At 34.8% G+C, this 17,180-nt stretch overlaps 1 protein-coding gene across 1 annotated transcript in view; it reads right to left on the reverse strand.

The window, feature by feature from the left end:
• ST18 (ST18 C2H2C-type zinc finger transcription factor) overlaps positions 1–17,180 on the reverse strand; it is an 88,347-nt gene that overhangs the window by 44,655 nt on the left and 26,512 nt on the right. Inside the window, exons 2-3 of the mRNA XM_053468238.1 lie at positions 4,317–4,371; positions 3,374–3,404 (exon numbers count right to left, since the gene is read on the reverse strand). Coding sequence (XP_053324213.1) covers positions 3,374–3,404; positions 4,317–4,371 — 86 coding nt within the window. The remainder of the gene's footprint in view (positions 1–3,373; positions 3,405–4,316; positions 4,372–17,180) is intronic.

Below are 17,180 nucleotides of genomic sequence, written 5' to 3' on the forward strand. Positions count from 1 at the left end.
TTTGAAAAATCTGAGATTTTTATGTAATGTGCTATGTTTCACCTGTTGTATTATTGTATGTGTTAGCCAGTAATTCATACCTGATAAGCGATTTTATTTTATGTCATGATATACAGCATTTTAACATGCTTTGAAGATATTTTTTCTCTTATCTTTTGCACTGCACAGATCATATATATATTTGCTGATGTGTTTTCAAAATAAATAATGTTTTGATTGACTATCCTGGTGGTATAATATCTCATTTTGAATTCTTAATTTTGGTGTCATCTGAAAGAACTTAGGATCAGAGATAAAATATAGGGTATATCTTTAGATGAATATTGTTATACTAGGATAATGAAACGCGCCAGAATTTAGTATAACTAAAGAATTTAGAACTATATTATCTGATTTTTCACTGTATCAACAAGCTATAGCACATTATGTGCTATTATATGCTATATCCTTGTATATTCTTCTTTGCTAAAAACTAATCTAAATCATATTTAAGGACATCAATTGAATTTGATAACACAACCTCTGTTGGTAATGAATTTCAAATATTTATAGTTCTTTCTGTAATTTTTTTCCCACTTCTTCATGTAGAAATTCCCTTCTTCAAATCTAAATGTACAGTCTTATTAACGAACAGTCATTATAGGGTGGTTTGTATTGTGTCTCCACTTTTTCTAGTGTAAACTGGTGAAACTTTCCAATCTTTTTGTTTTAGCTAAGGTAGCCATTCTCATTATTATAATTAAACGTTTAATAAAGTCTTTTATAATTTCAGGAAACTAGAATAACACTGCTTTATTTAATATGATAGATTACCATTGAGCTATACAGAGGCAATTTTCCTGCCTTAAATCAGACAATGTCTTGCTGGCCCTTGCAGCAACTAACTGACACTGAACTCTGTTGATAAGTTTAACCTTATAAGCCATGTTTAAGGTATAATTAGTAAACTGCCATAAGCCTTCAGTCTCCATATGACTGTGAGGACCAGCCTTGATGCACTCTTGCTGTATGATTGCTCCATAAATTCCATCATGCAGTGCTAACCTCTATGATGTGATTGGAGCATTGAAGGGATTAACATTTGTTTCTTAAGCCCCACAGTCTTCTGACAAACCAGTCTCAATCAATCACCAGCACTGAATTAGATAAAAAGGTCTTTGTAAAAAGGAAGGCATGATTACCGACCAACTGTATGCCAATGAAGTGAAATGGTTAAGTGCACAGCCTCTCTATACAAGACCTTAAAATGGTCTCAAACATTAACGGAGTTTCTTCTCTGCAGAGCACATGGGAAATCAGTTAAGGCATTTGGTCACCCTCCTCTCCCTTCCCCAGTGCAATGTCCTTTGTCTTTTCTATCACCTTGGTCTCTAAGGGTCACTGGAGAAGATAGGTTACCAGGGGAGTGTCCAGCAGAAGGAGGGGGACTCTCTCTCTCTCTCTCTGAGTCTGCGTGGAGATGAACACAAGGGAGTGGTAACTGTATCACATGTTACAGTCTTGTCCTGCTGTTTCTTTGTTATTTCCATTCAATCAATTAATAGATAGTTTGGTAACAGCATATACTGATTTATAGCAAATTGTATATGTATTGTTAGTTTTTTCAGCCTCTCTTAATAAGTATTGTTATTTGCAGAAAACAAGAAGTGTGGACTCTTACTTTACACTCAATAGTTAGTGGTTATTGATGGCATAAATGTATGTATATATATATATATATATATATATATATATATATATTCATACAGTAAATGTTATTCAATAATTACAGTAAGATTCATAAAACACAGACGCCTTTGTAAAACAGTCTTCAACAGCAATGACGTGGAAATCACAGGTGCTTACAGGTCAGTTGCTGTCAGTTAGACACTGCAGCAGTTCAAGCTGCTACACCGCCAATTAGGAGTTGGCTAATGATGATCAGATGACTCCTGACCATTACGAGTGATCTGGACATGAAAGCAACTGGATGACCCCAGGTCATACAATAAAAAAAATACAACACACATTAGTAGTAACAATAAACATTTTGTTATTGGCATGAACTTGTCATTTATAAGTGATCTAATTTTTATTTTATTTTACAACATTTTATTTATTTTTAACATTTTCTAACCTTATTAATTGCTATCTGGTCACTGATTAATGTCCATTTAAATCGCTTATCATTGATCATTATCACTGGCTACAGACCTAATCTGATCATCATCCCTATCACACTTTCACTAAAACTTTCACTATCCACTAACAGTACCCAAACACTAATCTTTAAACTATCACCAAATGCTAAGTATAATCACTAAATTGTTTTAATAATTATTGGCATGCTAGCGTGAGCATGGGAGGTAGCGCTACTGCAGTACAATATACATCTCCCTGTCCCAGGCATGCCGGCGAGAATGAAATCGGGGCCAAAGGATTGGTACATTTTTAATAAAAACATAATAAATTACGGCATGGTGTTATCTCCAATTTTAAGTATATGTTTACAAAAATACACTTAAATCTAAACATATTAAATAAAAATACCCTCAGAGGATGTTGTACTGTTAAAATAAATGCATTTATTTGAAAAAATTTTATGAACTTTGGTAGTTTTGTAACATAAAATAGTATAAGGCGTCATATCCTGTCCCATGATACAAACTTCACTTTAAGTCAGCTACCAATGAAAAGCTGAACTTCTGTTGAAAAGGAAGTATGTACAATATATAGTTTTCCAAGTGTAAAGTGAAAACTTTTCCCAGGAATCATTGTTAAATAAAAGGATGTGGAAATTGTTGAAAATGTCCTGGCCTACTTGAGCCAATTGAATTGCCCTTTTGTTATTTTTTTTTTTTGGCATCTTTATACTTTATAGATGATGCTGATGATTCGTTGGACTTATACTGTATCTTTAAATGTATTAGTACTATTTGTTTAAATTAGTTTTACATTTGAAACCAGACTTTATACATGGATCCCTTGAAAGTAATTGCCCGCTGTACAAGACAGCCTTTGACAAAACTCGGGTAAGAGGTGCAGTAGCCAGATCACCACTCATGGACAGCTGTTTCGTCCTTAATGGGACTCGTCAGCATGAGGTTGTGATACTGGCTTAATACTTGAGGCTTGGGGAGCACGAGAAATACCATTACATAAGTCATGGTGGATAAAGGTTTTTAAGTGGCAGGGTTTTCCATCACCTTACCCGCTCATTTTAATTGGAAGGGTTTTTCATCACCTTTACCCACCATAACTTATGTGAAAATAATCAGTTGAAAGCAAATTTAACAGAAATGTTAGTAAGTTGTAATTTGAGTAACATAATACATACGGACAGTTCTGCTTTCCAAATTCCATGACAAATAAAATAAATGTCTTTGGTTCTTACCTGAGCTCCTGTGCTAATGAATCTTCTTCAACTGTTTAATAAAGAGACAAAATATGTCAGATTGTATTTCAAGAACTGTGGCTTTTGCTATACTTTGAAGTCATAATTGACAGCGTGCATATTCCAAGAAAACAGCTTACCCATCTGCAACACTAGTAAAGCTTATATCTCTATATATTAGCAATGCTACATTCAGATAGTAATCCTTTTTCATAGGACATGTGGTGAGAAAGCTTTGCTCTTGTTAGCGTTAAAATTATCTGAGAAGGATGAAAGCTGGTGTTTATCAATACCTGCCCACACAAGGGTACACAACATATTGACAGAGCCAACAGGTGGTTCAAAAATTATTCATGTTGTTATAACAGCAACATTTGCGGAAACGCACTCAGTTCAGATAATAAATGAGCAAGCCAGTTTCATTTTAACCCCTGAATATAACATGCTGGCATTTACTTAGTAAGCTAGGAGAATTATCATTATGTACAATTATCTTTCGAATTTGCAATTATATTTTTACATACAAATCAAAGCATGTTGCAATGCAGCACATTTGGAAAAAAGCTATAAATTATTTTCTATCTAATACAGTATGTGCTAAGTACGTTAAACATGCATTTTGCAAATTCAAAGCGCTATTAACCCTTTCACTATAAGAATCATTGCTGGCCAGGTGTACTTAACAAAAGTCCTGAAATAGCTGGTATCTCATTCCTCCATTCTTAATGTACTCTTATGCCAATGTATGAGTTAAATCATGTTATTGTTATTGTTATTTTTGTATAATGTCTATTTTATTTTCATTGGTAATTTAATATTCTCCGCTTTGGTAATAGTGCCATGTAATCTGCAGGGGACCTATAAAATGTAATGTAAAGGAGATGCTATTTAAACACATTTTCTATATATCTAGATATAACAACATAATTAACATATAACTTACCTTTAATTTCTTTTGCAAGAATACATATGTTCTTGTCATTTCCTTCTAGAGTCATCTATATTAAAGTGAACATATAATTGGTTACTATTCATAAATCAAAGAATGACAAATTGCACAGTGCTTCTTCAATCTAAATTCAGTCTGAGGGTAGTAAAATTCTTTGTTATAATCATTTGGCTGCATTTGGGTAGAAATGTTTGGTCTATTAGTAAGTTTTTATTCTTCTAAATAGTGAGTGAAAATATTCAGTGCACCAGGACTCCATTAAACACTCTATTTCTTAGTTATTTCCCCAGTATTCCTTTTCTAAAATAAAAAACTGTGCCACTTGATACAGCAATTTAACAGGAATTACTTCACACTTTAATATGTATATTCAATGAAACGTTTCCCTTCAATGCTTTATTTGTGTTTATTCCGTACTGCCTGAAACATGACTATAAAAATATAAATAAGCCTAAATCCATGTGATATTTTATATCCATAGATATTACATCAGTTTTTATGGGATTACTTAAAGCAACAGATTTAATGAATCATCAGATTATTGTGAAAGCTTTTAGCATTCCATAATCACCCTATATGGAAGCAGACCTACATGAGGTCAATGTCAGAGTCCTTATAACAGTTTTACATTAAGATTTTCCTTTTCACTCAAACCATTATAGTTTAAGCGTATGCGTCAGGTTCATTATTCCCGTACGCTCTTGCAAATGCCTGGACCTTGTTTGAATAATACTATCTAAAAATCTCATGCTCAAGTTTGCCATCAGATGTTCTCTCAACTAATGTTGCCAGCCACTTACCATTTGATTTAGAATAGAGATTGCATGCTGTCTAAAGGCATAGACCCCAGGTGCTCTTGTTAGCCATGCTAATACCAAACTCTGTTCTGCAGATAGAGCCAGCGTAACAAATACTTGATTTTGCACTTAGATGTTGGATACATCTTGGAATCAAACATGATTAAATACATTCTCTATGTTTACGTATTTTAATTCAAGCAAGCCTCAACATAATATTTTTGCAACGTTGCCATGATATGGCTCACCTGCTTCTCTCCAAAGCTGTTGAGATAAATACTGATTATCAGCCTTTATAGGCTCCTCAGGACTTTCACTGGGAATTCATCTGCAATGACTTGGCAGGAAACTCACACTATTAGAGGGTGTTTCAAGCCTCACAAAGTACAACCTGAATCCAAATTTCTCCAGCCCACTCTCATTTGCCCATTCATTTGCACAGGTTGCTACATTATTTCCACTATTTTCAAAAGTGCCTCAACTAAACTTACTTCATCTCAATATTTCCTTCAGTTTGATGAAGTGTAGTTAATATGGTTTTTGTACAGAACATAATCCAACAATTTTCAATCCTATATAGTATACAAGTGAGATTTGCAAATACATTTATGATGACAAGTAACAGTATAACCAGGGCCGGCCCAAGGCATAATGCCGCCTGGGGCAAAGTTTAAAATGCCCCCCCTGCCGACACCAGTGGTCATTATCTACTCTTCCTCTCCCTCCCTCCCTATTATCTACCACGGTGCTCACTGCTTTGTTGCTGAGCGCCGGAAATGACATCATCTTCCGGTACTCAGCATTACAAGCCGGCACCGGGCTAGAGGGCTCGCAGAGAAGAGGGGCGTCGAGCGGGTACTGACAACTTGGTAAGTGAAAACCACTTGGCGCCCCTCTCTCCTCCACTTTAAAAAAAAAAGGCACTTCAAAAGTGCCGCCTGGGGCAATTGCCCCACTCAGCTCCATGGTAGGGCTGGCCCTGAGTATAACTATTCTCATATACTACTCTTCTTAGCCATCACATACCAAAACAAACCAAAAAGTTATCTGAATGAGGATATTATAGTTCTTTGAAAATAATCTCATATTAGTGTAAGTCTATTTATCTTACTTTTGTAAAGCTAAAATAGATTTGTTCAAGAAAGTATTACATTTTTGGATGTATTTTATTAGATCTAGCTACACACCATGATAGGACCACGTAGATCCTCATTCCAATTCTAGTTCTAAAAGGGAACAACCACCATTTTTTAATACTAGTATCACATTAAAAGTACTTTAACAAAAATACATTGTTTTTTTTCTGTTAAAAAAGGTTTCTAGTCCTCACATAATATAGTGTTTTACTGTAGCGTATATATGTGGTGGCTCCCTTATCTTGGCTCCTTATCATACAGCCTGGTGATAAAGAATAGTTGTCTCCCGGAGGGAGCCTCTTCCTTATGAAAGTCAATGGATAAGGAAATTATTGGAAAAACAGGACAAACACAGATTATTGGGGGGGGGCATAAAACCCACTTTTTTCCAGTGTTAAGCTACAGTACTGTAAATGACTGCATTTCATTCTCCAATAAAATATTCCTGCCTCTTCAAGTAACCAAAAGTTCAGGTTTTCTCCTCACATCAGCACAGGCAGTTAAGGCAGCCACTAAGTCATTCTGGTGGATTCAACTTTGCTAAATAAAGAGTGATCAGGAAATTTGTGAGGATATTAAAAAATAAATATTGTTAGGGAGACATTGGGGCCCTGAGATTCTAAATTATGCAAATAGTTTTAAATTAATACAATGATTGACACAATTTTTTTTCAAAACATGTAATGAGAACTAATATTGTATAAATGAATTTATATTATTTTTGTATTACTGATTACCTTTTAATTATAATTAAACTTAGTACTAATTATACTTACTACTAAAGTAACAGTTTTGTAGAGGAACTGCATAGTTCTCCACATTCTCCACAAAGCTTTTTGTTTGCTAAAACAATGCAGGTATTGTTCAGGAAGTAGGTACCAACTTCCTGCCCATGTACAGTGACCAGGTGGATTGAGGACACATATTATGTTTTAGTTAAAGAAAATACTTTTAATGTTTCCCAAAAATATTACTCCAGCAGTATACGTATGCAAGATAACCTTGCATTTCTTGTGGAATACAGCTGTTAATAAATAAAAATGAAAACATAAATGAACAAAAATATGTAAAAATGTGAAGTTTAGTTTTTTTTAAAAATACACAAAAAGAGAATTAATATAGAAGGATTTAATTGCTGTAAAATAAATATCCAATCAATTTGTGCTTACCAGAAGTAATATATATGATTGTTTTAAATAATATTGCCAAACTTGTTTTATAGTAACAAAATGAATTGAAGTATAATTGTTAAAACCTAGCTCTTTGTGCAGTATATTTGAAAGTTCAACATAGACAGAAGATTTGCAAGTGAGTGTGTTCTTTGTGGAAGTAATTGTAATGTGAAACATGATCTATTCTCTGCTGCTGAGTTGTGATTGAAGGCACTGACCTGCCATAGACTTATAATAGGGGAGCAGGTGTGGCAATGATGGACTTTAATTTCCTTTAATAAACCTTTTATGTGCCACACTTTTACTGCCATTGCAGGCTCTCCAAGGTCCTGCACATAATAGGTTCATTACTTTTGATTACTATAGCCTATTGAGATAAACAACTCCAGAACGCAGTATATATTATGTTCAGTTAAACTGATATATACTATTTATCTATTGTGTTTTATAGGACACACAACTCTACAGACAATATTAAAAGCAGTCTGTGATTATTTATGAAAAGAAATGTTACTGCTTTGTGCACATACCAATTCATACCAATACCTGTATGTTTTATTTAAAAAAACCAATTTCTTTTTAAATATTCTTTCTGTCGGACATATTTGATTTATCGACATGCAGGTTTCATGTTTTTTTTGGTGAAATAGCTCAATTAGGATTATTTTTCAAATACATACAGTCACTGACTGCTGTAAAATTACTTTGTATTTTTATTCAAAATCCCCTTTTGTTACAAATAACTTTTAGATTTCAGATAATTAGAGATACGTAAATGTAATTTGAACAATACAGTGAACAGACAATTCTGTTGACCAAAAAATACACCATACAAAATGTAAATCGCAAAAATATACCGTGTGCTAGAATTAACTAGTATGGTGCAGCTGATGCAATGTACCTTCATTGGTAAATGGTGCTAAGTGCAAGGAGATCAGAGGACATTGGGGAACATATCCTCTAAATCCTCGCCCTGAGGACAATCATCATCAAGAATCAGAGATTTCTTCTTTACAGCTTGTAAGCATACACTCCTCACTAGTCCCAATGGATGGGGGCTTTGGAGAATGACATAGGCTGTTTACTATACTGAGGAATTAAACATGGCCACTAAGGAGCTGTGATAAAGAAGATGTCTGCTCTGCCCAAGTCTTCAGGGAGTCTCGCTACTCAATAAGGTTTAGAAATATCAAGAGCTGGAGAAGAGGGATGTGTGTGTGAAAATATTTTTTTTGCCTCTGGGTGGTCAAAATATTAATACTCTAATACACGCAGTAGCTTATGTGCTGCTACACGTTGAGCATGTTGAATTTTTTTTTTACTTTTTTATTGATTTACTTTAGCGAATGATACCTATAGGTTTCTATTTTTCCAATATGCCAGAGATAAACTTGCTTAATAATTTAACCACTTATAATACACCAAATAACTGACTACATTTAAAATGCCACCACACATTGATGATAAAATATGTATTATTGCTTTTACACAGACATATACTTAAAACCCATGAAGCTGATATATGGGGTCAAGAAAATATCAACTAGTTATTGCCTAAAGTATTAACTACTGCAACCATGGGTGCAACATAGCCTTGAACTCCTGGGTAAATGGTGCTAAATTCATTTAGAACTGAACATAGTTAAGCTCCATAGAAAGTTGTTACAACATAAAATTACTATGACATAATGTGAAGAATACTAACATTGCTGTGTTAAGTCAGAGAGGTACTGCATGCGTTAACCACCTACTGTAACTCTGTTTGCTAAATGGGTGAACATACCCATACTAGGTCCTGAGTTTGTTTCCTTAAACTTATCATGGTTGAATTTAACACCTCCACTGTTCTTGGCTTTCACATGACAGTATCTGCTCTTTAGATTCAATGTTGATTCAAAGTTGTAAGGAACATCCAATCCACTTAGGATAGACATTAACATGGTAAAATGTTCCCAGTGAGTTTAATAACAAATTCATTTTAATTAATATCTGGATTAATGGATTTACTAATGGATTTACTACGTTTTGGAGTTTGCATAGTATGCTTTAAAATGATTGAGAAAAAATTCCTTTAATTGATTTCAAAACCAAATCTTAAACTCAAACTGCATAATGTGCTTTACAGAAATGGAAGGCCATAAATTATTTAAATATATGAAGTTTACAATGAAATCACAAATCAGAAATCATGATGATACATTTTAGTCTTTACCTTTATAAAACATTGATTAATTCCTTAATGTTAATATGTATGTTACCGCGTTAAATATGTTTGCAAAAAAAAAGAAAGAAAAGTCTATTAAATATTAATACAACAAATATGATCCATCTGTTGAGGAAATGACACTATAACATCAAGAAGTACCAAATGACTCAGAATGCAAATTTGTACATAATTCATATTTTAAAATCATTTGACAAAAATAAATTTATAGATAGACCTGTATAACTATAATGAACAATAAACTATAATATCATAAACAATATATTCACATTTCCAAAGGTATCTCATTTTGCAGATATAATACAGATTCTACGTAACTTTGCACAACTGTCACCGCCAAATGTAAAACTAAACCATATGTTTATGTCCTTCTGCCAAATGACTTGAGCAAATAATTCTATTATTCCCTCAGGTAACAAATTTGTGCCAAGTATTTCTATTAGAGGGTTTCACTAAGGCATTAGAGGGCACTGTAAAAAAAAGGTAATTGCAAGATTTATGCGCAAGTCAAATTAGTGTCACTTACAACTGTACCTCGTCTCTGCCTCATATCCAACGTGTCAAAAGCAATATTCTGAAGAAGGTAACTTGGATATTTGAGTGTTTTTTTGTTGTTTTATTATTTACATGACAGTATTACTTAGATGGAATAACATGTGAACTTATTGTGCATACCTCATATTAAATTAAATTCTTAAACTTAATGTTTTCCTCAACAAACCATTTTTATTTTGAACTAGTGATATTCTTTTTAAGCATTGCCTTAGATCATGTGATGATCTACTCATTTTAATTACTAAGGGATAAAACTACAAGAGCATAACAGTAGCTGCAGGCGGTGAAGTTGTCACTGGATCTTTAGCCATGGTGTACCTTCAACCCTAAGTACTTTTTTTCTTTTCTTGTTTATTGGAAGGAAGCATTGAAATATACGCTACTGAATGATGCATGTCTGTCAGATGCCTTGAATAAACATGTTGATTATGACATAATATCTAAGGTTTTCCAGTCACTGGATGATGGGGAAAAGCCAGATGAAGCACAGATCTTACTGTATGCTTCCATGTACCAACCAAGATTGCAGTTCCCACCATCTTTCCTTACAGATTTAAGGACATTGAGAACAGTAGCAAACAAAAGCAAAAGGTAGCAGAATCCTTATAACTACAGAGCTATAGTCTGTTCAAAATGAAATGAAGACAGAAGACGTCTACCTTCACACTCTAAAATATAAGTAAAAGTCTTCAAAGTAGAGGTACAGATGGAAATGTGTGAAGCATGGTCAAGAGCAGGTAGACCAAGCTTGAAAATGTAGCAAAACATTTACATTGATGAGGAGGGTTGCATTAAGCACCTTTCATTTACCTCCTATGCTGTGTCCTAAAAACACATTTAGTCTGTCTTATCATAAATCCTGCCCTCATTAAAGTATATATGATTGGGTAAGACTGCAAGCATGCATTCAATAAGCAGCCAAATATACAGTATAAACATATGACATATATTCATGAAATTATGTATACTGCTCAGTGGGGTTATGGCTTAAATGCAGGATTAGAAGATGAGCCTTTTTTTCATGCTATGATGAAGACAAAAAAACGTTCAGAACATTATTTGGAATCTTATTTACAACTGTATGGAGGGAAATATACATTAAAACCTTTGGATTTAGCATCATGAACTACTATTTTATTATTAATAAGACATTCAAATAAACATTAATTGCACATGTTGTCTACATATTAATTAAAACACAATATATACATTATAATGCAATAAAATAGCCACAGACTGTTCCTTGGACCTGGTAGGTACAGCAATCGGCTACTTTCACTTGTCCAAAGTTTGCAGGAGCCCCTCCCTGCGGAATATGGACTAACATGGCCACTGGTCTAGAATGTCCTGGGACATAAAGAACTAAATCTGGGAACTAGTTCTTCCTGGACCGGAGGCAACCCTAAGTAGGAGTGAATAGCTAGGGTAACACACTCCTTTGGAAAGAAGGCAGTTTTCTAGAGATGTAGTTGCTCACTACACCAGAAATGGGAAAGGTACACAAGTCAAGTATTGGCCAGTTTAGATCTTTTAGCATAATTTAATGATGCATTATGTCAACATGTTGTAGAAAACAAAAGAATGCACTTTATATGATCGTCATCATTTGAAAGATTCTATGTCTAGTGAATAAAAAATGCAAGATTTTGTAACATTCTTTTCTTTTTTGTTGACTCATGGTACATGTTCTGCTTTATCAACATGCTTTATTTTGAAATGTGAGTTTGCCCCAATTTATTTTAATATATGACAAGGTATATATATAAAAAAAAAATATTATTTTACATCCATTATATTGGATGCATTTAGATTTAGCAACTCCGTTGTGTTCTGTACTTTTAATTTTTTTCGTCAATAAATGAACTAAATCCCATAAGGTTGCAACGGGACTGCCACTCGGTTCCCTAATGCCAAACTGATTAGCATCCAAATAAACACACAGCAGCACATCATCTGCACAATGCATTTTTTTTTACTATTTTAATAGTGCTTCTCAAAGGGCTTGTTTTCAACTTTCTTCAGTGGCAAGTTGTTTCTCAAGGGAAGAGCAGCTTCCTAACGCTCACAGCTTTTACCCAGTCTAAAGGAGCCGTTTGCTGTCATATACATCAAGCCTCTGCCCTAATCCCATCTGCTGTCTATTTCTTCCCAGGAGACCAAGAGTCAAGACAACACAGCTGAGATCCACTTAGAAAATTACATATAGGGGATATAAAGAAAATGACCCATTTTATCCATAAAACCCAGCCCCTTGTTGTTCTGTAGCATACATATAGATATTAATGTTTCTGTTAATTAATAAATGTGTTGCCCTAATTAATAACAGAGTTCCTAGTTTGGGTCATTATGCATGTTATAAGAACCATTGCACACCATTCATATACCAATAATGATGATACAATGTCACCAAATGTATATGTATATTGTAAAAGCTCTAAGCATAGATTTTATAAAGAACAGGAGCATATAGTTTTTTGACTGCATTTTGTTCTTCTGTGTGACATATTGTTAGGGGATATAGCATTGTGAACACTACCCGAGACATGTTTTGGTAAAATTATTAAAGAAATACAAATAAAATGACCTTTAATGCATAATAGCAGATTCTCTTGTAAAATAGCCCTTAGTTAGGGTATGCTTACCCCACCTAAAAGTATTAGTTTCTAGCTCACATTGCCTGGAGTAACTGTACCATAAATATGTTTACTATAAATAGGTTTAGACTATAGGGTCCTTTCTTGCACAGACCATAATCTAAAATGAAAAGTAACTTGTTGATGGTCTGTTTGTATCTGTAGATATATGTATGAGGGTCTATATTGACTCATTTACCCTATGCAATTGCACATTTGCTACTTGAGGCTACACACTTTTTTTGTTGATTCAAATATTTCAGTGCCCTGAATGATTAAAGTGCAAGCATGGCATGTTTAGTTTATTCCTTCTTTACATCTTTTAAATCATTATTACTTTTTCTCCAGGTGGTAGAAAAATGAAACAAATGATAACGGTCTTCCATGAAGCCAAACTAATGGCACTTACTATAGTTTAAAGGTCTTAGTTACAAACTAAAAGTAAAATAATAAATGAATTGAAGTATAACTGTGAGATCCCTAATCGTTGTTGTGAAAGGGTTCAGTACTTATTCTGTTATTGTGCCATGTTAGAGCAATGTCTAACACTATTTTGCAATGATACAATTTTTCATATTCTAACTCTCTCTCATTTTCGTTCACTCTCTCACACTCTTTAAATGTTTCCCTATCTTCTCTGTCGACCGCTTCTGCCGACCACTTCCACTTCTGCATTTTCTTCCGCATCTTCTTCTTTATCTTCTGCCATCTCTTCTATCTTTAATCTGCTATCCTATATCTTCATTCACATCTCTGCGGACATAACCCAGTGGGAACTTCCACCAAAATAGTTGGAGGATTAGGGAAAGAACATCATCCCAAGCTCCACCATTTTTGTAGAAGATCCCGTCGGGTTATGTTCGCGAAGATGTGGACTAAAAAAAAGTCAACAAATTTCATTCCAGAATTAATAATGCCCTTAAATTTTCAGCTGAACCAAATTGGCAAGGAATTAAATTTGTTGCCTTAAAACGAATGGGCCAAAAACGAAACTAAAAAAATGCGTGTAAATAGTTTTTGCCTCACCTGTATATGTCTAATAGCTACTATTTCAACATTTTAACTAAGACTCTTATATACTCTTATAATGATATGGGTTCCCTGTGTGCTTGTGACTTAATTTGTGTTTCGGTTGCTTGATTTTTAATATTGCCCCAATCTGTTCCACTGTTTGTTTCCCATCAGATACAGGCAAGCACTTTGGTTTACCCTTTTTTAGTTTCCGTGTTTCCTGTTTTTTTAGTTTAGGGTTAGTCTTAATACTTCTCTAAAGTAAATTACTGTGAACTGGTGGCAATCCTACATTTTATGACCGTATGATAAACTAAACCTTCACATATTTACATGAGTGCCAGGTCCCAGAGCTAGCCTATAGATTTCAATTGCATTTTCAATTGCTTGCCTGTATCCCTTTCCTTTGCTCCTGTCTGCCATGCCTGCTTGTCACCTGGATTCGCCTATGCCATCAGACCAGATCTGAACTCATATGCTGCAGGTCTTATTTACAATTATCTTTGTTTGTCTACTTAATGCCTGTGCCTTTTACTGCATACCCTCCTTCATACAGACTCTCACATGGGTCAAGACACCTGCACATATCTGACTTTCTGCCTCAGAAGGAAGAAGAGAAACAATGGAGACTGTGTTGAATAGGCAAAGACCCATTTCATGTAAATTGGCTGTTTGAGAGAGAGACCTCCCCCCTAATCGTGTGTATCTTTATGAATTATCTTGCATACCCACACAGCTCTCATTGATTTTGAATATGAGGTTGTTCTAAACTCTCTAGTCCAAATCTCACTAAAGTGAACCATGTGTCATGTATATTATAATGACTTTGCAAAAGCATCCATTTCATTAATGTTAGTTTCTGTTCTAAGCTATCTAGAACCAATCTTGTTAACCGAAAACCCTAGCCTGTCAGGCCCATACCTCCGTTACTCCTGGGCTACACGTAGTAAGGTCTCATCTCCAGATCTTTTCTGGTGTACCACGTTTAAGCAAGTGTTTAATCTTGGCATCTGGGCTTCACTTCAGAACTGTAAGTACCCTAACATACCCTCTGTATATCAACTACTGTCATATATCAATATATCATTCTGTCATATAACTCCTATGTGTAACAAACGTAAACTAAACTCTGTATATTGTAACGACATGTCAATGAGCATTCATGTAATCCTTTCATTAATGTTTAATTCACTGGCTGTTTTGACAGGCCTTGGTCTTAAAGTGGGACACTTGGGAGGTATGAAATCATCGTAGAAGAAAAGTTAAAGGGCTTTATTATTTTAGCTGAGATACATTTATCTCTGGTGAATTTATGTCTACATAATGTAGTTTTTAAAAACCTTGTTTTATTGTGACAGATAAATTGTAACAATTTTACCTTTAACAACCTTTCTTACTTCCTAAAGGATTTAAAGCTTACATTTTTGGCTAAGACTTTGCTCTAAATTATAGACCCATGTTCTAGGTCTAAACATATTTATTTGCTTGCGTCAACAGGGAAATTCTACATACGTCTTATTATGTTCGGTGTCCTTGGTAATTTACATCAGATTCTGGCATGAAGATGGCCCCATCTGGTCAAATGTAGAACAAATCTGAGAATTTTTAACATGTTGCTTTATGAGAATGAGACGCCTAACCCACAATAAACCATAACGATTTTGAAACTCACTTTGTTTTCCAGGTAACTGTATAAAACAATATGTATACCGTATTGGCTCGATTATAGGCTGCACCCAATTATAGGCTGCACCCTTAAAGTTTGGTGCTATTTTAAAGAAAAATTTATTTTTAAAGAAAAAATAAACATGAGTGGAATGGTTAAACAGTATTTTATCTAATTAACAGGAATATATGTATTTTAACATTTTTGGTACAGATTGCGCATCCCTGCGCTAAACCCGAGTATAGGCCGCACCCCCACTTTAAAGACTTAAAGTGGGGTGAAAAAGTGCAGCAAGTGCGGCCTATAATCGGGCCAATATGATATATATATATATATATATATACTCACCGGCCACTTTATTAGGTACACCTGTTCAATTGCTTGTTAATACAAATAGCTAATCACCCAATCACATGGCAGCAACTCAATGCATTTAGGCATGTAGACATAGTCAAGATAACTTTCTGACGTTCAAACAGAGCATCAGAATGTGGAAGAAAGGGGATTTAAGTGACTTTGAACATGGCATGGTTGTTGGTGCCAGATGGGCTGGTCTGAGTAGTTCAGAAACTGCTGATCTACTGGGATTTCCATGTACAACTAGGGTTTTTAGAGACTGGTCCGAAAAAGAGAAAATATCCAGTGAGCGGCAGTTGTGTGGATAAAAATGCCTTGTTGATGTCAGAGGTCAGAGGAGAATGGGCAGACTGGTTCGAGATGACAGAAATGGAACAGTAACTCAAATAACCACGTGTTACAACCATGGTATGCAGAATACCATCTCTGAATGCACAACACATCGAATCTTGAAGCAGGTGGGCCACAGCAGCAGAAGACCACACCGGGGTGCCACTCCTGTCAGCTAAGAACAGGAACAGGCTACAATTCACACAGGCTCAGCAAAATTGGACAATGGAAGACTGGAAGAATGTTGTCTGGTCTGATGAGTCTCCATTCCAGCTGCAACATTCAGATGGCAGGGACAGAATTTAGAGTAAACAACATGAAAGTATGGATCTATCCTGCCTTGTATCAACAGTTCAGGCTGGTGGTGGTGGTATAATGGTGTAGGGGACATTTTGTTGGCACACTTTAGGCTCCTTAATACCAATTGAGCATCGTTTAAACTTGACAGCCTACCTGAGTATTGTTACTGACCATGTCCATTCCTTTATGACCACAGTGTACCCATCTTCTGATGACTACTTTCAGCAGAAAGGTACAATCATTGTAGATGCCAATAGAATGGTACTGCTAATTTCTATACTTTTACCTAGACTTGAACTTAAATTGTATAGATATTGCCTCAACAATATGTATAACGTCATTTGTCACATTATCAAACATTTTCTGAGGTAGCATTAACAAGTGTGTTAACAATAATTAGATGGAAATTAAATATATTAAATATGCAGTTAATGCACAGATTATTAGGAGATTTCATGGAAACAACAAAGGCCCCTGACAGCTGAATACCTGACCTGACAAATTAACAAAACATTCAAAATGTTTTGATACCATTAATAAAGTATCTTAGGATATCATCTGATCCTATTATAAATTTAATGTGTGCAGTCTACAAGGTACAATATTTTGTTTAGCTCCGGGCATGGAGTACACAGAGCAAAAAAGCTTGGTTAGCTCCAGGGATTGTTGGTCAATGT

Source organism: Spea bombifrons, chromosome 5, assembly GCF_027358695.1.
Source record: "Spea bombifrons isolate aSpeBom1 chromosome 5, aSpeBom1.2.pri, whole genome shotgun sequence".
Classification (NCBI taxonomy): Eukaryota; Metazoa; Chordata; class Amphibia; order Anura; family Pelobatidae; genus Spea; species Spea bombifrons.